This window comes from Ischnura elegans, chromosome 2, assembly GCF_921293095.1.
Source record: "Ischnura elegans chromosome 2, ioIscEleg1.1, whole genome shotgun sequence".
Classification (NCBI taxonomy): Eukaryota; Metazoa; Arthropoda; class Insecta; order Odonata; family Coenagrionidae; genus Ischnura; species Ischnura elegans.
In genome coordinates, this window is record NC_060247.1 from 52,106,814 (window position 1) to 52,132,133 (window position 25,320).

General features: G+C 38.0%; 1 protein-coding gene across 1 annotated transcript in view; it reads right to left on the minus strand.

Annotated features, from left to right (window-relative positions):
- LOC124153730 overlaps window positions 1–25,320 on the minus strand; it is a 230,085-nt gene that overhangs the window by 46,258 nt on the left and 158,507 nt on the right. The window contains exons 2-3 of the mRNA XM_046527065.1: window positions 14,102–14,307; window positions 12,750–12,885 (exon numbers count right to left, since the gene is read on the minus strand). Of these exons, the coding sequence (XP_046383021.1) occupies window positions 12,750–12,885; window positions 14,102–14,307 (342 nt within the window). The remainder of the gene's footprint in view (window positions 1–12,749; window positions 12,886–14,101; window positions 14,308–25,320) is intronic.

Genomic DNA, 25,320 nt, shown 5'->3' on the forward strand with positions numbered 1-25,320 from the left:
TTCATTTAATTATTATTTCGAAAAATCACGAAACTTTGCTTAATTTATGAAAACCACACATTTCTCTTTGATTTTGTCTTTTCTACTTCATTTTTCTAGCTTTTTCGTGATTACGCATTACAACTCTAGCTTAAGCCTGGGTAGTGAGAAAGCTGTAGCATTTTTTACTCGAAAAGCATTATTCGACTGCTCAACTAGCGAGTGTTTACATAGCACGAATGGAATTTAGCGCTAAAATATTCAATAAATGTCACGACGTCTGTATTTGTTTAATAATTTCCATTACAACCATCAACGTCTATGTTATACAGAGAGGACAAGAGAAACGGCAGTCGTCCCGATAAAAACTATTCAAGAATAGGTAGTAAAAATGGGTTTCCTCAATTTCGAATAGGGTGCATTAGCATTGATCTCTTTTAATGTCATAAATAAACATTTTCGTAAAACATCTGGCAGTGAAATAGGTGCATGAATCCGTGATTACATTGCAAGATACATGAAATTCGTCTCCAAAAACTTGATATGAAATGTAGCAATACTTTCTGAAAAAATTTCCATAACCAATAAGGCACAAATTCCACCCAGCTAGCGTCTCAGATTGAAACCACTGAGTTGGTCCACCGGCTTGCTGGTGGTGGGTTGATCGCTAGATATAGCTGTTAGCTGCAAGATAAGCGAGTTCACTCTGCAAATAAGCGCAAATAAGAAGCATTGACGACGTCCTGAGAGGGTATTGGTCTATCATTGGATAAGTTTGGCCATTAAAATGATATCGGAACCTGTGGCTATGCCATAAATTGGCGACAGTCAACAATTATGCCTATCGTCAACCGGGGTAGAGCTCTACATCATAAGTGTGTAGGCGGTCATCTTGGTCTATACAGTGACACGCATTTCACTACGGGCGAGGTAACATTTACTTTGACGGCCGAGATACTGCGACGTGGAAAGCAAAGAGAAATCACAGCATAATTTTCTCAAGGAGTTGCATCAACTCCACTTCTTTTTAATCATAGCAATTGCATTCTCTCGAGTAAAATATGTGGGAGGTAAACTTCCCCATTTGGATCTTAGGGCGTAGACTACTGCAGAGGGTATTTCAGTTTAATATAATAGAATTTTTACGATGATAACATGGAATGTTAGATTGCCCTACCGCCCGTAAGCCAAAAAACTTACTGGTTTAGACGCAAAAATGATCCTCGGTGTGTTACGTAATCATCGAAATGAATTGGCCTCAAGAAGGAGACTTTCCAAGTAGATACCACAGAATGATAAACACAGGACCGCTAAATGTTAATTCTGGGGTAAGTATCATGCTGAGAAAGAGCAATGGGATGCATCTACCTGCAGTTTAATGAATGGATAGTAATAGTGAAGAAATAAACAAGAGAAACCAAAGCCGTAGGAACTGTGGTGGTGCAGGTTTACATCCTACATCAGATTATGAAGATGAAAAGGTACATGACGTCTAGCAAGATATAATGGATGTCATGAAACAGATAAACGGGGAAGAAATTGTTTTTATTTTAGTTGGCTGTAATGCCATCGTCGGCGAAGGTCAAGACGAAATAATAACCTGAAAAATATGAATCCAAAATAAAAGAGAAAAATGACTACTTGAATCGTTCACCAAACTCAGGCTAGTAGTTTCCAACTTATTATTCGAAACTCCCAAACGTGGAAAATGTCCGGCGACAAGATTCCATTTCAAATTCTTTACTAAAAAAAACATGGATCCCACAGGAATTTTGTGATCTCATCGAAGAAAGTAATAGATTGCGAAAACAAAGTCATTACAGACTTGTTAAAAGGAAATACTAAAAGAGATACTAATAAAAAAAGCGGAGAAGACTAAAGAAATGTGGATTTTATTTTCCTATGAGGGTGGAGAACAATCTTGTGAATGAAAAACAAGAGGCCACCTACATAGTGAAGAACCATTTTCGGAAAGGGGGCGTAAGACATAAAACCCTAGGGAATAAAAATGGAGAGCCAATGGCTGAAAACGGGGGCAAAGTGAAGAGATAGAAAGAACATCTGGAAAAATTGTACAAAGGAGACAGCCTAAGAACGAAAGCTGTCGAAAATGGAAGAGAACAACGTAAATATGGAATGGAAGCCCCAATTTTAAGATGAGATATTGATGCAGCAGTAACAAATTTAAGATTGAATAAAGCATCTAGAGTTGACGATATTCCAACAAAGATAATTTAAAATGCTGGAGAAAAGACGTTAAACTAGCAGGGAAAAATCGTTGTGAAATGTATTCAACAGGTGCGATTCCAAAGGACTTCGAGATGAAAAAAATAATCCAAATTCCCAGGAAGAAAAGAGCAGAGAACTGTGAAGATTTTAGTATCATAAGCCTGATAACGCATGCGTTCAAGATACTGACCACGATAATCTACAGAAGATTAGAACGAAGATCAGATGAGTGCATTGATGAGGACCAATTCATATTCAGAAAAAGAAAAGGCACAAGGGAAGCCCTCAGAGTGCTTACAGAAAAGCTATTGGAAAAGAAAAAGCCCACGTTCGTTGCGCTCATGAACTTAAAGAAGGCGTTTGACAACGTGGATAAGAACAAAATGCTTGAAATCCTGAAAATTATTGTAAGTCTTTACTATGATAGGAGAATAATCTACAGTTTTTACAAAAGCACTGGAAAAATCATAACCCAACTGTGAAGAAGCAGGAAAAGATAGACACAAAAAAATTCAACCCGTAATTTTTTACGCTTACATCGAGAAAGCCATTAATGAAATCAAAGTAAAGACGTCGGGAGTGAATACCCATGAAGGAAAAATTAGGAAGCTACGATTTACCGATACCATAGCTGTCATAGCAGGGATAGAGAGGGATTTGAAAAATATTCTGGTTGATGTAGCTAGGGAAATAGGTATAACAGGTATCTATTATATCTATTAAGATATCAGATGAAAATTAGCGCACAAGAAACAATAGGTCAGTGTGAATCAGGAGAGAAGAAGTGAAGACTAACGTTAAATAAGATAAGCATAAACTGGAGGGGGTAAATAATTCTGTTATTTGGAAAGAAAAATACCTAGCGATGGAAGAAACAAGAATGGAATTTTCAAAGGTAAAGAGAGAAATCTACCGAAAGAAAGATCCACTCCATCTGAAAAATTAAAACATAGAAGTAAGGTAACAATTTGTTAGAACTTACGTTTGGAGTATGCTTCTCTACGGAAGTGCGACATGGGCAATGAAAGCCAGAAGTAAATCAAGGCTAGAAAGTTCCGAAATATGAGGCTAAAGAAGAATGATGTCGTTCAAAAGGATCGACCGAGTAAGTAACGAGGAATTCCTAGTAAGAGGAGGATACATGAGAGGCATCATGAAAACCTTGATAAAAATAATTAGCAATTTTATCGGCCATGTCTCGAAATATGATAGCCTGATGAAGAAAATCAACGAGAGAGAAGTAGATGGCAAGAGCAGAAAAGGTATACCGCAAATAAAATATATGGAACATGTGGAGAATTATGTGAAAGCAAAGATGTGTGAAGGGTGTAAAGATAAGCTAGTGGGAGATTTGAGTGGAGAGCCGCGTCAAAGCAACACTGGGATTGTTGGCCAGTCATGATGATTTAATCCATATTTTCATGTATCTCATGTGAATAATTTATTTAGTCTGTGTAATTTATTACGGAGACTTAGGGGAACGGAGAAAACAATTATTCTTGCAGGGTGACATAAATGATATACATTTCGCATTATAACTACAATCCGTGCCGAAGTAACAGCACATGCAGTTTGTTCAGACGGAGAAGCACGTCCCGGGAACGTCATAGCCTCCTCTCTTTGAATATTCCACTCGTACGAAGTTACCTCATTAGCTTATCGGACGCTCTTTGATCACTCTCTACTCACCTTCTCACTTAATCCTCAAAAAAAAAAAACAAAAGAAAAAACAGCGATTACGGCTACACGGTCAATATGACGTGAAAACCGCTTTCATGTATGTAAAAATCTTAGTTTTCGGTGAAAATTCTTCCGAGGCGAAACTTTTAGTAGTCAAGAAAAAAAGAAATTGATTAAAAATTCATAATTTTGTAATAATAAAAGTATTACGTAACTAGATTTGGAATGCGTGCCTATTAAAATATTTACTTCCACAATAACAATTCATAAAAATATGAAAGTCAGATCCATGTTCTAAATAAATGATTGGTACTCAAGGAAAAGAGATTAAAGGAAAAATAAATCAAAAGTAGCTGCCCGCTAAAGAAGTTTCAGAAAAATATAGTTCCTGGTTAAAATAAATCTAAAATTTTGGATATAACATTCAAATAGACGTATCATCAGATATTTGTGTATTAGTTTTTCGTATTACGATGTATTATACGACCTGGATATACAGAAAAACCCGAAAACCTTTCAGCGAGATTCTCAAAGGAAAGCGGAAATACAGAGAGATTTTGAATTTCCAAGGAAGTCAAAACAGGAACAACGAGTTGGGGAGGGAGAAGGAGAATGGTTCAGATGCGGCGCGAGAGAGAGCGAGCGAGGGTGGCTCGTAAGAAGGGAGGACGCAAAGGAGTGCCGTCGAAGAAAATGAGATGAGGTGAGAGGAACAACAACAGGATGAGATCTCATCGAGAGGGCATGAGACAAAGAACATTTGAGAGATTTTCGGGACGGGAGAACGCGCAAAATAGGCGATGGATGTGATGGAAAGGGTACATGAATGGGGAAATACGGCAACCCTTGAAGCGTGAGGGATAAGAAGACATCTTGGCTCGTTAAGTGGAACTTTGGTAGCTTGCTAATAAACTCTCACCTCCCATTAAAATGTTCCATTGTCAACACTCAACCCTCTGCGCTCAGAAATCTCTCCTTTCTCTCACTACAAACAGTCTCTCTTCCCATCCACGTTTACGATCGAAAATCTTCCACCCACGTTTCCACGTCACACTTTAAGACCAAATTCCCTACTCCACGCATATACCATGCTCCTATGTGTGTGGGATATCTTCCTCCCACGCCCATTACGACCAGTATTCCTAAATCTCTTACGTTTTGTTAGTTCCATCCGACAATAAACCGCCGCATTAAGTAAAAGGAAACAAGCATGTGGACACAAATGGGCCACAATAAAAAGAGATGAGAACGAATAAAAGACGGCGCAGGAATGGTAGAGGATAAAACAAAGCGACAAAAATATGAAGCGAAAACACAAGTCGCGAAACGTGAGGGTGAAAAACAGGTCGTCGGTTTGCTCATGTGTTTATTTACGTTCCCGGCTGCTTGCTTCAGAAAGTGTTCCAATGCTCAAAACCTTGTTCAAATCTAAATAGATGGTTGCTGAATTGTTCTGTATGCGGATGGCTATTATAATAATAAATATTGGCAGTCATATTTAAAAGCATACACAACGGTTTTACCCTCATTAATCAGAATTTTATCATAAGGAAATATTCCAATGAAGGACGATATTTTCCAAAAGATACTGGCATCCAATTTCATAAGGAAATCTTCCAATGAAGGACGATATTTTCCAAAAGATACTGGCATCCAATTGCGAAAAGAATCATTAAATACGCAGTAAGACTTGTAGGAGCTTTGACATGAATCATGTAAATAATGGTTTATTTCATACACAAAATGAAATATGACATTGATTTGAGCTTTCAATGAGCAGTGATAAAATTAAAGCGACGTAAATGGAAAGAAATTTATGATACGTTTGATATTCCAAAACGAAAGTTCGCTTATCTATGTGCAGAAATGAAAACTGCTTCTCCAATTATTCATCACTTTACCATAGAAAATGAATTCTGCAACCCGCTCAACTTCTTCACCATAATATGTAATAAAGCCTAAATCCATACGTTCTGAAGTCGTACCAGCAGATTGTCTTATGTAAATCTCCAGTTCAGCTCTCGATGAGGGTTCTCAAATACATGTTTCTAATAATTAAGATAATTAATATTGGCTGTGTTGATAGTTTATTATTTAGCGAGTACTTAGCGGACAGGGGATGTTGAAACAGTGTTAGACAGAAGAATGTTAGTTAAACGAGGGAGATGAAGGAAAAGAATGGGATTTTTAGATAGAATGAAAGGGAGTAGGTCTTACTTTGAATTGAAGAGGGAAGTGCATGATGGAAGAGGAGGCCCCTTCTCAATCATTTCATGGAAACCTATCTTAACCGGTAGAATACTTTAATAAATATTACCATTTTTATAATTGCCTGATTTAATTCATGTCTATCAAAAACGGCTTCTCTGGGGTAAAATATTTCATGAAGGTAACTACATCTTTCAATGCATATGATAGCAATAGAAACTTAAATCCTATGAAAAAACAATTTTCAGGCCTCAGGCATAATCTTCTGGGGAGAATCGAAAAATTGTATTATTCACTTTAATATTTATGCATAACATCAGAGCAATATGAACTAATATGAAACAAGGCTCGTAATGACGAGTGACCCAATAAACACCTGAGCAATATTCATACTTTATTTCTATAGGTGGAGGAATTATTAAGTCTACCGTGCCTCTCACACGTAGGTATTTAATTGTTCATAAATCAGTAGTGCTTACTTTGGAAGTTCATGTAGCCTCTTGGCCAAAAAATAAATTTTGATAATTTTAATTAAATAAATATATCACGGCTCAGACTTTAACTTTTAATTAGCCATTTGTAAAATATGTACTTTCAGTTACTGCATGGGGAAGGTTTGCAAGTGGCTTTGAGCATTTTGACTACAGCCTATAAAATTCATCTTCTTATGGCATTCCAGTCTTAAGAATAAAAATCTCTAAGCTGCGAAAAAATGTTTTTAGAACTCTGGACATAAGTGAGTCAAACAAGCCTCTAAGTTCTCTTTAAATAAATCTTCACAAGAATTCTCGACTGGATATTTTTTTCCACGTAAATAACGATCAAAGCGTCTTTTGCCATGAATTAATAACAGATGCTTCACTGACACATTGGTATATCCAGCCTGGAAAAGCTCCTAATATCCTACCTCCATCCCTAACATTTGGCTGACAATGTTTGTTAAAATTTTATGCATGGCGCCTTGTGAAATCGATTGAAAGCTTCTTAGAGGGCCTTTGAGTCGAACCAACTCTTCTCACCCTCTTCAAAGGATGGATATATTTAGGAGTGAACGGTAATCTCAGGCCTGGCAACCAAAGACGAGGGGATCGGGTTGGTGTGGTGGCTAGAGTTTTCGCTTCTCACTCCGTGGGCTCGGGTTCAAATCCCGGCGGTGGCAGAGAATTTTCAGAGACTGCCCGATCCCTGATAGAATGTTGTATGGAGAAGATTTCAAGCGCATCACTCCGTCCGTCGGATGGGACGTAAAGCCGTGGTCCCCTTGGTGCCTTTCGTTAAGAGCAGGCTAAAGCCGACGCCGGGTTTCTCTCTACCCTTCCTTACCTACCTTTCCTTCATGGCGCAAATAAGCTGTCGGTCGCCTCCTATAATACCATACCACCAACCAAAGACGAGACGAAGTAAAAGAAGATACTCTTTTCAATTATTCAAGAAAACATGAGAAGTATAATTTCAATAGAACTTAGCTATAAAAGGTGATAAAGCACCAATATTATTATAACCATGGAACACCACTAAAAAACCAAAAAGTATATAACCGTTAAACGGGTTGAGTAGGATTTTGAATCTTTGTATTTGAGAACACTGACGTATTCTCAAGATCTTGATAACTTCAAATAATCATAATTGCATTAAACTTCTCATTAGCGAGCCAAATCCATTGAAAATGTGTATGAAGGAATATACGATAACAATAATTTCTACCTCCAATATTACAGCGAAAGGAAAGCTAATATAACAGCTAACCCTCGGCAAAAGTTACGAAATCTTCAGCTCATTTGTCATGACGCATTGAATGAAATCAGTCAGGCCGTATTTTTTTCTCTTCGAGGATGAAGTGAACTAATAGTCACTTATCATAACGGGGCAACATATATTTCAGAAACTTTTTGCTTGAGATTAATCTAATTTCTTTTGTTTTTCTTCCACTCATATTATAATCAGTTGGGAGAAACTAAAAGCTGTCACAAAAATACACGGCTCCCTCAGAAAGAATGAGAAAAATCGAGGAGATATGAAATTTCTCTCCCCCTCTCTCTCTCTTCTGCTTTTTCCATTACTTTTTTCTTCCAAACTTCCCCCGGCAGCCGTCTGGGGGCCCTCCTGAGCACTCAACTCACCCCGCCCCCGAACCTCTCCACTCCTCTCCCGTACCCAATGGCCTTTCATCGCAGGGGGGAGTGGGGGAAACTTGTAACACTTCCACCCCCTCACCAAACGCACGGCCGCCACTAACCAAAAGACTCCTTCCGCGCCCAAGAAAACGCCTTCTACTCCAAATCACCGCAGTTTTTGGGGAAGAGATCATTAGCTGTAAAATACATCTTAGCTAATTTCTATCATAAGTTAAAAATGTTTGCTCAATACATATTTGTACATTGGATACTTCTGACATATGGTTATCCGCTGGCCGTAGCAAAATACGTGCCATTTGTATGATCGGCTAATGACAGACGATGTTCATAGAAATCATTATCTAAGACGACCCGAAGAACCGATGCATCGGTTTTCTTGAAAAGTTAAGGGCATAAACACTTAAATCCAATAATTTCTACTTATTACAGCGCCATCACTTGAGCAATATAAATTCTGATACGTTTCTCGGGGTTCCCACCGGGTGTGGTTTTGATTAACTGGTTCCGTTTCGAAAGCTGAGTCTGCCATCGTCTTCCGGATTAGAACGAAAATGAGACCATTTTATACCTGAAGACGATGGCAGGCTCAACCTTCGAAACGTTGGGACGAGTTACCCAAAACCACACACTCGAAAATTATTCCATCAGAATATACTCAAGAAAAACTAATTCTACTTCTGCTGCCTTTGTTTACGTGATGAAGTTTTAGGTAGATAAATCGGTTGGAATCGAGTCTTTCCAAATCGGAAGTCCCCCATTATTTTTCGATCGCATGTCATTTAAGTGCTGAAAGGCTGGTTGTTATCAATATTTTTCGAGTGGGTTAGAAAAGATTACTTGTATCGTGCGTTTTTAGAATTCACACCCATTTATGTCAAGCCTAATTAAATTTATTAAAAATAAGATTCGTACATGCATGAAAATTAAGTGGGTATATCATAAAAATAATTAAGAATCCATTTAAGTTCGTTTAATCACAACTGAAGTATATGGTCTAATGAAACACCCGAAGCCGCGTATCAGGAATATTATTAATATAGTTTATTTGGCTCTATTACCAAATGGATTTTATTAAGGAAGTAGATTTCATTTACTTATGCATTGATTTTTTTTTTTCATATATTCAAATTCTACAGAAAGCAGCCGTGGTAGTGATACTTTTTTATAAAATACGAAAAAAAACGCGATAGCACCTCATTAAAACCTACTTACTTAGCTGCCGCCACCGTATCCTGAAAACGATAAGTTTCCCCATCCTATTTTCACTATCTACGCCTCATATTAAATCACTGTCCTCCTTACCCTTACGTTCTATTGATCAGTCCTCCTCAGCCAACCTTTCCCTCTCCCATCAATCCTTCTCCCTTCAAAACTCGGAACTTCTGCACGAAATCTAATATCGGTGTTTTCTTCACCCACAGATGTTATTCCTTCCTCCTTTTCTTATTATTTCTAGCCTTTCTCCGAAATCCAATTACCATTTCCTCCCCCTTCACCCCTCTCCCCTCGAAATATTCGGTTCAGTAGCATCACGACAAATTAATCCCTATCACCAACCTATTTTCTTTTCTCTTACGCTCATCCCCTTAATCCTCCGCAACCCAAAGTGACGCTTCTCCACTATCCAACCAAACGCTGCCCTACCGAACCTTTCATGTCAGTAACGATCAATATTTCCTGTCTATCAGCATCCATTTTTCATCGACTGGAATTCCCGTATGAGGTTTCAAAGGGAAAAAAACGATGACCGCATTAAAGGTACATCATTAAGGAGAGACAAGAGTGTGAAATAAATTCATGATAGAAAATGGACCGGAGTGAAATAAGAGGAGGCTCAGAGTGAGAAATACGGGAAGGGAAGAGGATTGAGTTCAATGCAAAGGATAGAGATGGAAACCTGAGGTTTCATAGAACAAAATTGTGATTAGCCTCCAGTCCTTTCCTTGCACTAAGCCTCCTAGATCTGTTTATGCCTGCCCGTATTCGGATTTTTCGGAATCTCTCTAGACCTAGCATTTACTTATTTAGCCTTCCATCGGAGGGGATGGAATGTCCTAATTTGATGCGATAAAAGTGCCTTCCTAGATCTTCCTATAGATATCGTGATGTCGATTCTCGGTTATATGTTTGGTAGGTGAAATCTTTAGCAAGAATATTGCTCATTGGTAAATTCTTATGGAAAATTCATGCTTCAAGAGGATAAACTGCGAGTTCTTGAATTGCTAAGATGAAAACACTAGGGATCTGGCAACAGCACAAGAACATAGAGGATAATAACTTTGTGAACTACATTTGTTACACGAACACTTAGGTTGATTAGACGAAATAATCAAATATTCATTTTTCCCTTTACCTTCAAGTAACTACGCACTAATCTCAGATTTTACTCCATATGGCGACTTGAAAATATAATTTTCAACTTTTTCACACTACGGTTCTTATCACGGAAGTTAAACGGGCGTTATTTATGTTTATGGGAACAGGGTCGATACATCAATAGATAATTGCTAGCATCAACAATTGAGTTCCTTATTAACCAAGAAAAACAAGCTCATCATGTCCAATTAGATGAAAAAAACGTAGACTGGGAAGCGAAGAACAAATACGACGATAAAATTCTTTGACTGCGACAATGCGATGAAAAGCAATATTTGAAGAAATTAGATACATCACGTAATTTCGGTACGAGGGCGCAAGCTCACCAGAAAGAAAACACTCCAATTATTCTAGACAAATTGATATATTTTCGATGTAAATAAAGTCGAAAAAACAGTGTAGCATCGAAATAGGATGGCGCGATAAGCATATACGGCCATGCAAAATCGATACATGAAGGAACGTAGCGAAGTCAATAAAGGAGGTAACCCTCCTTGAAACTCGTCCACTGTGATAACCGCTCAGCACATCTTGCACTAGGGGCCAGTAAGACCAGCCTCTTTTCCCGTACCGAACCCTGGAGCGGCTATCCCCAAATGCCCATCTCCCCGTGCATATATCATTCTTCCTCCAAGGCATCCTCCTGATTTATACCGCCCAATTTCATTCTGTTTCATCTTCTCCCAAAATAAGCATTCCTTGTTTATCCTGATCTTTCTCTTGTTAACCTTACTCCAACTCACGATGAGAGGCAGCTTAAAAAAGAAACAAATATCATGTGCTATGACCGAAAAAAGTCATCGATGATATCGATTGATCAATGTGATGAACTATTTTATCCCTCCAATCTACAGTCAGAAATCTATGGATAAAAGCTATTACGGAGTTCCAAAATTTCAGGGATACGCCAGGTAATTATGTTTTGGCACTCATATATTACTCGTACTCGATAAATAGAAGTAAATATTAGAGCATAATTGGAGGCGATTCTGAAGAAAATAAATCTCAAACGAAGGTATCACCCAAGAAAGGTAATGCGTAATAAGCATTGATTGATTATAGACCTGATTTAACCGTATTTAACCTATTTTAGGAGAAATGGTAGAGAAAATACCTCCGGAAAAGAAAATCGAGTTTTATGATAAAATTTTCGAGTGATATGTTAGCAAAAATGAGTTAGAAATGAAGATCTCGCTGTTCCAACCACTATGTAATAGCAATATTATTCGCATCTATCCCAAGGGCGGCTGTTAGACTGTAATGAAGTTCGGTACATTCTGTGGCTTCCTTTAAGTAACATATTCCCTGCGTTGAAATTGATGAATCAAAGGTCAAAATAACCATTACAATGGCATTAAAGCTTCATTGAGGGTAAGGGGTCATGATCAGCTGTCTCTCATGAAATTTAATTGCGCCTCTAACAAAATCACAATTTAAGATAGGTTTTTGATGCAATCATTAATATTTTCCAGATTTTCTCTATTTATAACATATCTGCTATGGCAGCTGAATCAAAATCATGTCGTGCTTAATGAAAAGCAAACAAAAACCTGAAACTCTAATAAATGTGTTACTCGTATCTCTAATTATTATTTCATTGAAATCAATGGGATGCAAGTAATATAAAAAAACGAGGTTATTTCAAAATGCAATGATTTAGAGTATAATTGCAGTATTTTCAGTAGCGTGACTAGCAACATTTAACAAGTATACCAGCGTAAGTCGAATAATTCAATATACAGAGATGGACAGTACAATTGCAGTGTTTCCAAAAGCAGGACAAGCAAAATTTTGCCATAAGTCTATGACTTTTCTTTACATTTCCACATTAATAAACCATGGATTTTCCAGGTCAGCGGACACGATCAATTGGTAATTATGCCGCAGGATACATTGAAGCAAAGCCAGCATTAGCGGAAACTAAATACCATACGGCTAAGTTTCAATGGAGGCCATGTAGAATCCATGATTAGTGCCAACTTATTAATGGTGTGGTTTGCGCCTTATCAACTACATAAAACTCTCAGGACTCAGTGCTGGGAATTGCGAGTTGGTATTCATATGAGCAATCTATTACTGCTTGTATGGGCTTTAGATGAAGTGCCTGAAGTTCTAGCATCAGAGGAATAAAGGGATACTCACCGACGATGACGAGCGAGGCAACGACTAGCGCCGTGTCGAAGGACGGAGCGTCCGCGGAGACTTCGCATCTGTATCGGCCGGTGAGCGTGAAGCCAGCATCCCGCAGGACCACATGGTGAGCGTCACTCTCCGAGAGCTATTGTGGAAGAAAGAATCAGTTTTGACGTCATATTCCTAATATACATGCTGAACAGTGATGTTATTGTCACATGAATGCTTATCCCCAATTGAAAAACAGAATCAGTAACTATAATAGGAAGCAGAGAATGATCATTAATGGTCAAAAATCCTACTTTTCAATTGACTTAAGCTCTTAACTCTCTTCTTAGGTAGTCTGTCTACGCTTGGACAGTTATTCTATACTGCTACCTGATCACCTCTTCCGTACGAGTCATACAATGTCTTTCAGTGCAGTTCAGGCAATGGAAGGCATGCGTGATACATAATCTTTCAAATGAAATTTCAGCCAATCGGAGGGTACTCATGTGTTCGTATGGAAATTCGAGTTCTCAGAAAATTATTTTTCCGAGTTTTCGAATGTATTTCTGGATATCCGATATCTATCTGGGTACTGAGTGGTACTAGAGTTTTATGCTACCTCAAATAGATTTGGCTCAAGGCCAGTTCACGATTCACCTACCTCGGTAGCACTATTACCCGATATGGAATACGTAAAAAAAGGCAAAAATCAGAGAATACAAAGAGAAACAGTCATTTTGCTCAAACTAAGACGACACTTATGAGGAGAAGGCTGCTGCTATACTTCAAAAAAATTAGAATGGATACAGCAGGGAAGCATGTGAAAACATTTCAGTGGGCAGTGGCACGCAAAGGATCAGAACCACGAAGGAAAAGCTGACCAGAAGAGACTTGCAGCCTTCGTCAAAATGTGCTGATGGCGAGCCCTAAAAATCGAACGGATGAATATATTGAGAAACGCGGAGGTACACGAAAGAACAGAAAAGTAAAAGGATGTTTGGAGCATCATGAGCCAGAGAAGAATCTGGTGGATGGGCAACATCAAAACATAATAGTTGACTAAAAAAGGAAAATATCCCGATAAAGATCAAAAGCTTCTAGATAGTAATCAAGATACTGCTTGAGTAGAAATGGAGAAGAACACTAGAATGACGAACGTCTTTAGGTTAGGTCGAAAGGAAACTATTGGAATTAGCTTTATAAAATGGATAAATAGTGGTTTTCAGCATATCAATCAATATAGTGATACAAATTAGAGCTGATTCTTGAACAATACAATCAGCAGTTTCTTTCTGAACCCATCTTGTCAAAAATTAAATATAGTGCATATTCTTCACTTGCATATTTCTCACTGTGTGATCGACGAAACTTACGTCTACATTGATTCCGGGCAGCGGGAACACTTTGGTAGGCGGGTCCTCCTTGGGGAGGTATCGGTAGAACTCCTTCTTGCCTTTGTACCACTTGACGGCGTACAGTTCGGCTCCCTCGAGGTCGTATTGGCACTCGAGCGCTGCCGTCTCTCCCACGGCCACCGCACCCGGCGACACCACACGCACGTTCTTCAGACCACCAACGCCTGGAAAAAGTTAATTATTTCAATATTAATAAGGTTCAATTTATCGATCCAAAATATTTGGGGAAGAAGGTTGTATAATTAATTAGCATTTAGGAAACCTTCTTGACTTATTTGATAAAACCCATGTTAAAAATCATCTACCATAAATAGGGTTTATATTTTAAAAATGTAACCCATAGTTTGTAGAGCAAAAAGTTATACTTGCTTTTTTACCCTGAGAAGCGCCAAATAGCTCACCTTAGCATGCCTAACGCGTTAGACTGATTTGGTTCGAGACTCGGAGAAACTTGCTCGAGTAGTTTTAACCCTTACTGTAATGAGTATACAGATCATCACATTACGTTAAATTTTACATCTAAATAGATGTCATAGTTAAGTTAAAGCGCCATTGAAATGACTAAATTAAAAAAAACATTGGACGCCACTAAATAAGAATATAAAATTCATGAAAATAAAGGAACAAAGGCCATGAATTGGTGAAAAAAACAAATGATCTCTCTAAAGATGAACTTCAAAGCAAAGTGCATGAATACGATGACAAGGCAAGTTTTATTTATTTTTTTATATTCTTTAGGGCAGGTAAAATACAGTTCCTGCAAAGAGACGCTCTCTTAAAGCAACAGAGTACGAGAAAACCAGAATAACCAAGCAAGTGAGAAGGATAAAGGATTGCCGTGCGGGGGATGATGAGAAGCGGTAAGATGCAGATTATCTGAAGCTTTGGACTCGGAGGAGGGATAGATCCAGGAAGATGAGTCATGGGGGGTTATTTAAACGCCCGAAAATGGAGAGGCAGACGTGGGTAGCAGAGAAATGAGTCAACAAGAAAACAAAAGACACTAGTAATAAGAAGAATGTGTGGAGGAAAGCGAGGGTTTTCGGATGTAAATGGAAACGGCTGATGAAAGGAAGTGGAGTGCGAAGTCCAAGGTTATTTACGTGCACGTAATCGCCTCACTAATTGGATATATCCTCGCCACTAATCCGTTAATTCGCTAGATTATGCCACATCCGATTTCCCGTTTATTGTGGTCGTTTAATTATGACTCGGGGAAACGATTTTGCTCACTGCGTTTGACAGTAATTAATTCAAATCGTGATGCATCGGTGCTCCAGGGTCCTCTGAAAATTCTATTTCACCACAATTCATTTGATTAACTTGATCTCGCAACTTCGAGCTCACGCCCTTCGGAAATAAAGTTGTTTAAACGATGATGTCTAGCGATTGTGTGTTGTCATTAGCAGCGCTACAACCAGGACAGCTGGTTGTTGTTAAATGTGCATTGAGGTATCTTTCAACGAATGCAAATGAGTTGTTCAAATGATCTAACAAATTTTCAAACCAAACAGGGAATCAAGCATTAGAAACAAATAGAAAAAATGTAAGTTCATCAAGAACAAAATTTGAATTCAAATTATGAGCTACAGACTAAAAAAAATACAGAGGACACCGTAAAAAAATTGGAATCTGTTCTCTGTGCTCAATATTACATAAAAATTCTATTTTCTGTTTACCATTTTTAATCATTGTTAGCTGCACATTAACGATGGTATCAGCGTGTATTTAAAAATATTAAAAATAGCGCTAAATCTTCTTTGTCACATAGTAAACGCATGACAAATCTTTGTCAACTCATGACTGGGATAACTTTCCTTCACCTTGCTCCCGCATTTTATTTATGCAAGAAACATTTCTCTCTCCCTTGTGACATCGCATGTCTACAAATTTTGATCACGATTAGAGCCTGTTTGATCACGCAGCCAGACATTCTCCCCAAATATCAATCTCCAGCCACGGCGGATGATGAATCAACGATCCGCCGGAACCTCTAGCGACTCCAACCAGAAGTCCTCGTTCGCTGTTGCCACTCGGGAATTCTAATCTCCGCAGGAGTATTCTCCACGCATTTCCCCGTAAACCCGCCTCCCTCAGTAATCATCGCTGCATCTCAACCGGCTCCAGAGGCACATCGACCTTCCGCCTACGTTACATTCACCGCAAAAATTCCTACGCGCTCTTTTTCCATCTCAAAAAAGCGATAGAAATCACAAAAAAATGAACCAAACGAGGCAAGTATTCATCCCCTATTCCTACGTAGACACTCAAAACATTGCCAATTTTCAATAACGCTAAGTTGCAATTTGGTAATTTGATTTGATGTTTTTCTTTTACCTGGCCCAGATGAGGCCACAACCCGGCCTCCTCTTCCGCTGGACCACGGTAAGAGTAATTCAAACTGACGGCTAAAGGGTTCTTCGCATATCAAGTACTGCTGTGAATGAGTTTTTCCATATTTCCTCTAAAATAACCAAAAAAAAATATTTGAATTCAACGGAAGCTGTGTGTTATTCCCTTTATAGCCGAGGTTATGCTAGTATGCTAATCGAAGTAAAGAGAATCCTGTAACATCGCAAGCAGCTAATGTTTCGCGAGAATATTTTGTTTCAACCGAGATGACATTCATCATGTATTCAATGTTATCCAGAATGGTTTTGATAGATACGGGACGAAACCCGCCAACACTATTGGCGTGTCTGGTAGTATTGGTAGGATATTCAAAATAATTGCTAATGGTGAAACATAAAAAATTAGAAATAGGTTAAATTTGAGTTGGATGAGTAATTTTAGCTGACCAATAATGAGGAAGATGTTTTCGCATATCAAGCAATGCGATGGATGAGTGCGATGAATAAATATTTGGTAAATATTTTTCTGCGATAGTAGCGACTCGCCCAGTCAGATTTGATGGAAGCTTATGGAACTAAAGAGGATACATGGAGAGATATTCTGCTTGATATATCAACCTGGTAGCGTATCCAGATATTGTATGGTGGTGACACATCTTACCTGATATTTCAAACTAAAGATTCGTAGCCAAATTTTTAATATCAAAACATTTTATTTCATGTAATCAAAGTTTCATTGCTTAATTTGTCTATGTTATGATAACAGAGCATGTCATATTACTTAGCGTAACCATTTATCCGATAAGTAGCAATATCAGATTGAATGACACAATTACAGCTACCATGTGACCTTGACTGGTCCATTAGATATTAATTAGGGTTATAATGAAGGCAAGGGAGAGAAGACCCCTATTCCTATCACATTCAGTTTTAGCTTTCTCCTCCCATTCAGCTGCTCGCAATTCAGAAATGTGAACTTATCTCTACATTCTGTTTGCCGACTCACGGCTACTACAAGCTACTGAGGGAATGGCTACATCCTTTTCAAAATATTAGCACTACTGGAATCAGTAAAAACTCAGTTTATCATGACATGGAAGAAGTAGTACGAAATTTTAATAATGAAAATATATTACACACAGACATACTCCCCAAACATCAATACTCAGCAACAGCGGATTATATATCAATAAATGAGCAAATTTCACGCAATGCATTAGGAGATAGAGATTGCACATGAGACTGCTTGAATTTTCCACTCCAACGCATAAAATATGCACTGAATTCATTTGCCTGGAAATAAAAAAGAATATCCACAATCCATAGTCCATCAATTTATCACCTCCTGCACCACACGTAAAAATTATTTTGGGTATCATCAACATCCAAAGCTGGCTGACGTTTACTCTCCACTATTGTAGACCACGTCAGAGCTAATGATCTCTCCTAAGCACAGCGTCAACACTTATCCTTTGATTTTGGAAGACGATGATGAGTGTGAATCGATTTCGCATTGATTAAATTTTTTGTCGGAATTAAATTTTTTTATTCCTGCTATCAATTGCCTTTCTAAACACTCTTACATTGAAATTCTCAGCGTTCATTTATTGCGAGAAGAGTCTGATTCTTGATGACTATAACCTGATCTTGAGAAACGAGCAATGCCACGGGTGATTTTCTGAATACCGGAGGCGGTGATCCTTAACTAGAAAATATCTGGCTGGGAAAAAGAAACGTATTCTAGCTTCAAAGTTAAACTTAAATAAAAACAGTAAAAATAACTTTCACTTGTGGAAACGAATTGCGGAAATCTTAACCCTTTTACTCCCAGCGGAAATCGTAGTGTGTGCAAAAATTACCAAAGGCCGACTCATCGGCCCAAAATTTGGCAACTGCAAAACTTAAATTGTTATTTTTTCTTAAAATATTTTATCCTAAATATAAATCTCCTTTTTCCGTAAATAGAATCATGTTTTCGCAACTTTCAAACATATGTTCAGTATGGTAGAATTTAGACATTCGAATAAAATTAAGTAGCAGAAATGCTTGAAAATCTGACAAACAAAATTCCTATGATCAGCCTCGATAGACTTCGCACGTAACAAGCGAAATGGACTATTAAATAGTAGGTATAGTTTAAAAGATAAAGATCACCTAATAGGCCCAAATTCATCGTCACTCATTGCTCTTCAAACCCAACTTCGGTCAACCCGCCTCTCCGCCCCAGCAATTACCTCTGCACCCTTCAGTTGTAGCCGTTCGTATGGCCTGTGCCTCCTGGGTTCCAAATCACAGCAGCCAGCGTCTCCTATCCGCCACGGCTCCTCATCCGTCGCTATTCCTATCCTCAGCGATCACAAAACGTGCTCAACAACGTTCGGGCACTAAAATTTTTAAGTGCAGCACGGGGAAACTGGGCTCAGTTCGAACGTCGATCCACTCCGATGCGCGTTTTTTTTTACTGCTCCTCCGTTTCGTAGTCTCGCATTATACTTGAACGTACAAAAAAAATAAAATAATTCACATCACGTTGTAAGTTTCATTCCCAAAATTCGGATTATTTTTCCTCTTCCTGTGGATGCCATTGCTCTATATAATACGCGCGCTTTAATTTGTAAAGGTGATACTCCAACGCGTACATATCCGCAGCCCAGGTCCCTAAATTCAACTCATTGTACAACGTTTTTCTAGAAGCATTCAACCTCGTAAAAATCACTATTACAGTATACACTTCCATCGTATCATTTATCAAAGAACCCAGTGAATTAAGAATATCGCACTTGAACTAAATTTGCATCCAGAACGATGAATTTTTATATCGAAAACTAAATGAATGAATTTGAAAATTCCAGAGGCATGAATTTAATTCCTATTTCCTGTATATTACGAGGCATATATGGTCCTACAAGGTCAAATATCATGCAAGATTTCGTAGTTATTTAGGTTCCTTCGCTGGAGGAATGATCCAGTCATTATTTTGAAAAATTCTTCCTTCAAACTTGGGAATAATGCCAGGTCCGTTAGTGGGGAAATCCTATCCCGTTCAGTACAGCTCCATATACCCCCGATAAATCCACCACCTCAGTACACACATTCCATGGCTTTACTTTAACAATAAATACATACATATGATCATTCTCGTGCTCTTAGATACGGAGCGAGGCTGATTTATTCTTCTCCTATGTTCTCCTAATTGTCACTCAGGCTTCATTACCAAATATTTCCAACAAGATTTTTACTTATTTCAGTCGCCTATTTCGGATCATCAATGACTTTAAAATATTAAGATACGGAATGGAAAGTAGTAAAACATTTAAATATAGTCATATAATATAGATTAAGAATGAATCATGCAGAAAGATATTTTAATTGTGACCGAAATTATTTGGCACATAGCTACGTAAAATCCGACAAAGCCAAGGACTGTCAAATCAAAGGATCACGAGAGACCTAAGCAATTAGCACATATGTTAATGCTAAGAGACCCATCTTTGAGACCGATATAAGCATTAATTAATGGAAAATTTTCATCTATAGAACTCGACAATAGGAGCACCCGCAGCTTAAATTGGGACTACAAATATCTATAGGAAATAAGTGAGCGTATGCGGTAAGCCCGCAAAAAATCGTATTAACAGATAAATGAATGGGTACTCATTAAAAATGTATATAGAGGACAACCATATTCGGGTAAGTAAGGGAAAAGGCTAAATATATAGGAGAGAAAAAAATGTATCCTCATTCCTTTTACGCCTGAGATTGTGATACACCTGGCTGTGAATCGATCTCAAAATAAATAGAAAAAAGGAGAAGATTGGATTCCGGGAAGCGATGATCAATCCGGATAAATGAGGAAGGCACTTCATTCTTTCCTCTCCCACCACGCCTATTCCCATTCACTGCATTGAGTGGTTTTCCAACTCACTTGCGTAATTTCATTTCCTTGGGAAATACGAACGGCAACCTCCCGAGAGGATTGTGAAGCACTTGAAGAATTATATTTTTCCTAGCATGCAAATCCATTCCATCAACACCTCATCGTTACTCTTATATCTTCTGTCTCTACTTCTCTCTCTCTCTCCTATCACCTTATTTCACTCTTCGTTAACATTTTCTGCTGAAAAAGACGCAATTCGTTTTGAGGAAAATCCAAAATTTTCCTTCACAATTTTATTTTTATTTTATTTTCAATCATGATTTCTTTTATCCTTTCATACATATCTGGATTGCCGTTGAATTAGCAGTCAAGCAGAGAGAAGGGGATTAGAAGAAAATTCTAAGAAATAAGGACTAGATAACGGCTAAATATCAGCTGAAAAACCAAGGCTTAACATGCAGCAAAAGAGAAGACACCGGGATCAAATAAAAATGGTAAGGCAAAAGATTGAATAGGTGACAGAGTTTAAGTACACTGGTAATCCAGTAACCAGGAAGAGAAGCAGTCAGAAGAATAGCACCCGCCTATCGAACATTGTAAATAAATAAGAATCTAATAACAGCCGATAATACAGGCATAAAGGTTAGAAAAACAATCATAAATCCTACACGTTGAGTGTGTATCTTCATGGTAGCAAAGCATGAGCGTTGGCAGCAGAGGAAAAGTTAAAGTTTTGGGCATTCGAATTGTTGTGCGGTGGAAGAATGATAAAGTTATAATGAGTGCGTAATTTGTGTTACGAAGAGGGGAAATAAAGAGAAGCCTATTCAGAACACTTAGAAGCAGAGGCGACAACTTATTCAGCCACATAATGAGGAAGATGGCCGGATTAAGTCATTTGTGGATGTACAAGTGAAAGGGAAAGACCAGAATGACTTACATAGAGCAGTTTATTAAGGACGTATAAGAGAAGAAATACGCATGCACAAAAAGGTTAGCTGAGAGGATAAAGGAGTGGATAGCAAATTCAAAGCAATCTTTAGAGTGATGACCTAAGATGATGGAGATCAGACATCCCAGAACGCACTGGAATAGATGGAACATTACTCACGGATTTGGTATTGCCATTTCGCCATTACAAATAAAAGGGAAGAAAAGCGATGTGCTCCGAAGCGAAGCTCCATGGTTATCCAACAAGAAAATATTTACAAAAAAATGCGTAAGATATATATCCATTGCCGATTAAAAATTCATGTAAAGTAAAGTCGTAAAACAACTAGCCAATGCACAATCTGTTTTTAAAAAGAGCCACAACTTGGCCTCATAAATAAAAGTAAGCCATTTTTCCATTGGATTTTCCTATTTCCAACTCGTTGAAGTTAGAAACTCAAAATTCGATCCAAGAAAGCTTATTTTGAAAATTCCAGGATGTAAACTAATCTTATCAATACTATTTACTTAATTTTGGAAGGTCATACGAAGTTGATCGTCTCCCGATGAAATCGAGTTTGCCCTATTACCATGCATGTGTTACAAATGGAGCTCCCATGTGGCTCAGCGCGAAAACGTTTTTGCACCGATATTGAAATGAATTTCTTCTATCACAATTTAACCAGACAAAGGTAGCACTGAAAACCTGAATCCCTCAATTTTATCATATTATTCCGGAAACACGACGTTCAGCAGTAGATTAAAAAAATATGGTCGGCGCACAGAATGAATTTCCATTTTCCAGTGCCAGACTTTCCACAGCCAAAGATGAAGTGCCAACATTAAATTTTTTGAAACTTGTCAAGACGTGAAAGCAGGGTCTTGTTAAAACTTTTTTTCCTTTGGATATTTTCTTAAGTAATGACATCCATTTCTTGGACTCGGGAGGATGAGAGGAGAATACGCTTATAAAAGGGATTCCATGCTTCTCCAGTTATAACGGAAGTCGAGTTGGTAACAGCGTTCATTTTCATTCCTCACTCTCTTCCAAGTTTTTGAAAAGGCTTCTGAATGACGGAGTGAATAAATTCTTCATCTCGCACGAGTGGTGATGGGCTGTGAATACGATGCCATTATTGCAAAGATAAAATTGAAGTGTTTGACGTTCGTCGAGCGATGAAAGAAACTTGAAAATACCACGCTCAGGTCAAAATCTATGCATGAAAAGTCTCAAAAATATTAAGGCGTATATTATCATGTTCAGTTAAATTCAGTGAAACGCAATATTCATTACAAGTGGCTACTGCAAATGACATTAAATGACGTAAAGGTAGTAAATACTGGATAAAGGTACTCCAAGCATATAATTATAGTGGTAGTTATTAATCATCATAAAAGGGGTCCCTTTCGGGTTCTCCACAGGGTCAAGTTTTCAATGGCTGGCGTCTCGATGCTCGTTTTACGCATCGTCATTAGGGTACATCTCATCGAAGTCGAACATCAAACCGTAGGCCACGGAAAACTTGAACCGCTAAAAACCCGGGAAGAATTCCTACCACTAGTTCGCCCGATAGACATGCAATAGGGTGGGACGAAAAATAACGTATTTCGTAATCAAATTTGCCCTGTGCGGGAAAGTTACGAACTTGTATCAAGATCTCAAGTCCGAAACTTTCTCAAAATCGGATAATATTAACCACTGCCGCCCGAATCCCATGACATTTGAATGGAAGCAAATAAATTCCTTCTGCATTTAGTCTATATTAAATCGAAATTTGAATCTTGTAACATGGCTCCATATTATCAATGAAAGACACTTTGTTACTTCCAAAATATATTTTAAAAATTTCGACCGGTATCGGCTGTTACACCATTATAATTTCACACTACATATTATATATTTTCATTTCTTGATAATGGTGTAACTACCGAAATCGGTCAGAATTTTGAAAAATATATTGTGTAAGTAACAATGTGTCTTTCATTGATAATAGTCTATATTGATCTACGGAAAACCATAAAACTCAACTATAGAGACAAATCTTACTTTATTTTCGAATCCTGAATGCATTACGAAATATTTCCTACTTTTATTCCATGTATGAATAATTAAGAGGTGAACATTGGTAGATCGAAGCAGTGGACATATAATTTTTCAGTGGTCGCGCGCGAATTTTATTCTAGTTGGGAATTGTGATAGCCGTCGCATGACGAAATGCGAAAGAGGTATACCAGAGGGCTAGTTTCTGTCAAAAAAGACAAAGGCATCGCACACTGTCCATCAGTAGACGCATTAGTCACCCCTAGGTCAGAGAGTTTCGACTTATCTCCTTTCCCAAGTGGTCACCTCTTATACATCACGTGTATTCCACAACCCTCCAATTCACACTTTTCAAATCCGTTCCCCACACCGAAGAACGGAATCCACCACGGGTGCCGCGCGGAGAACGATAACCGTAACGTATGTGTCCCTTCAGCATGCATCTGGATAAGGACTTCTGAATTCCACCAAAAATAGGAACACATTGTGAGGGTAGGACATGCTGGTGGGAAATCCATGGCCTTCATTTAAATGCGTTGCTCAGTAGCAGAGATATATTGAACCAGTTAGAAGAGGTGGTATGAGGAGAGATAGGAACGCATAATGGAAGGTTCATGGCTCAAATTAGATTTAAGAGAGTCAATATGATTAGCTGCTAGGTTTTAAATATAATGACAACCTCAAATTTCATTCTTCTCTTGACTCCAATAAAGCTAAATGTCAGTGAGACCTTTTCGAGCCAGTTTTCTACCATATATTTATTACGTCTCAATAATTATCGCAAGATAACCATCAGAATCTATTATAGCCCAGGTAACAACTATCATAGGTACATAATAGCCATACCAACTGTCTCCAATTTGTACTGTATAAAGAAAAGGAACATTGAGAGTGACAATTGTGAAACAGGTTTCAGTCAAAATTTCAACAACGCAATAAAACTAAAAAAATATTAATTCTTAATTTCCTTCCATTTTTATTTATATTTAAATTTCACGAAAACAGCCACCTGGCTATTTCTAAGTTCAAAACTCGAAGGATCTGATTCCTTCAAGTAATTCAAATAGACTATTTCCTTTCACTCTCCAGTGCAAGACGCAAAACTAAAACCGGATAACTGCTAAATATATCAATGCACTTTTCGGTTTGGTTAGGTATCGCGTTGCAGCTAGATAAATATTGTCTGAATATACATGTTACGAGGCATTCAAGTGGCATTGTTAAATTTCTGACTGTGTACATGAATTACTTAGAGGATTAAAATTTTTTTACCCCTAATAGTTGAAAAATTATCTATTTAGAATTATTTCTACGGTTAGCAGTTGTAATTGCACAGAGCGGGAAGACCTACTATGGCGGAGTTTGATCAATTAGTGAAGACTTTGGGACTGGATGAAAAAGGAAACTGGTACATATGGCATCGAAATAAGGGAGGGCGAAATATAAAATAATAAAAATGGGGCGATATGACAGTTCCAAGAATAAAAGAAAGGAAAGAAGAGAAAACCACATCCTATAATAGATACTTTAACGAAAGGATACTTGTTCCAAGTACTGGAAGGTGAAAAGACGGCAGAACTTATTTCAAAAATGATGTTTGAGAATTTACAATTATGTGAACAAATGAACAGCGACACCCAGGCAAAAAATAAAGAACAAACGTCATTAAAAACAACGAGAAAGTCTGAAAAAAAGCCTCGTTCTGGGGAGTGCGCAGTTAAAAAATCCACGAACAAAGGAAACGAAACAAGTATAAATAAAAGGGAACCGTGAATTAAATAAACAACGTTCAGAAACACTCTCGTTGCACAACTTTTTTTTCTTTCGTGCCTATAGCACACAGGTTTGATAGTGGCCCCAGACATTGGTACATGGCAGCTACCAGTACTTCGTTATGAACCATAACCTGTTTAACCGTGTTCCAAAATGAGTAAGACATTCTCGGACAGGAGAAATCGCTATATTTGAGAAAACATCG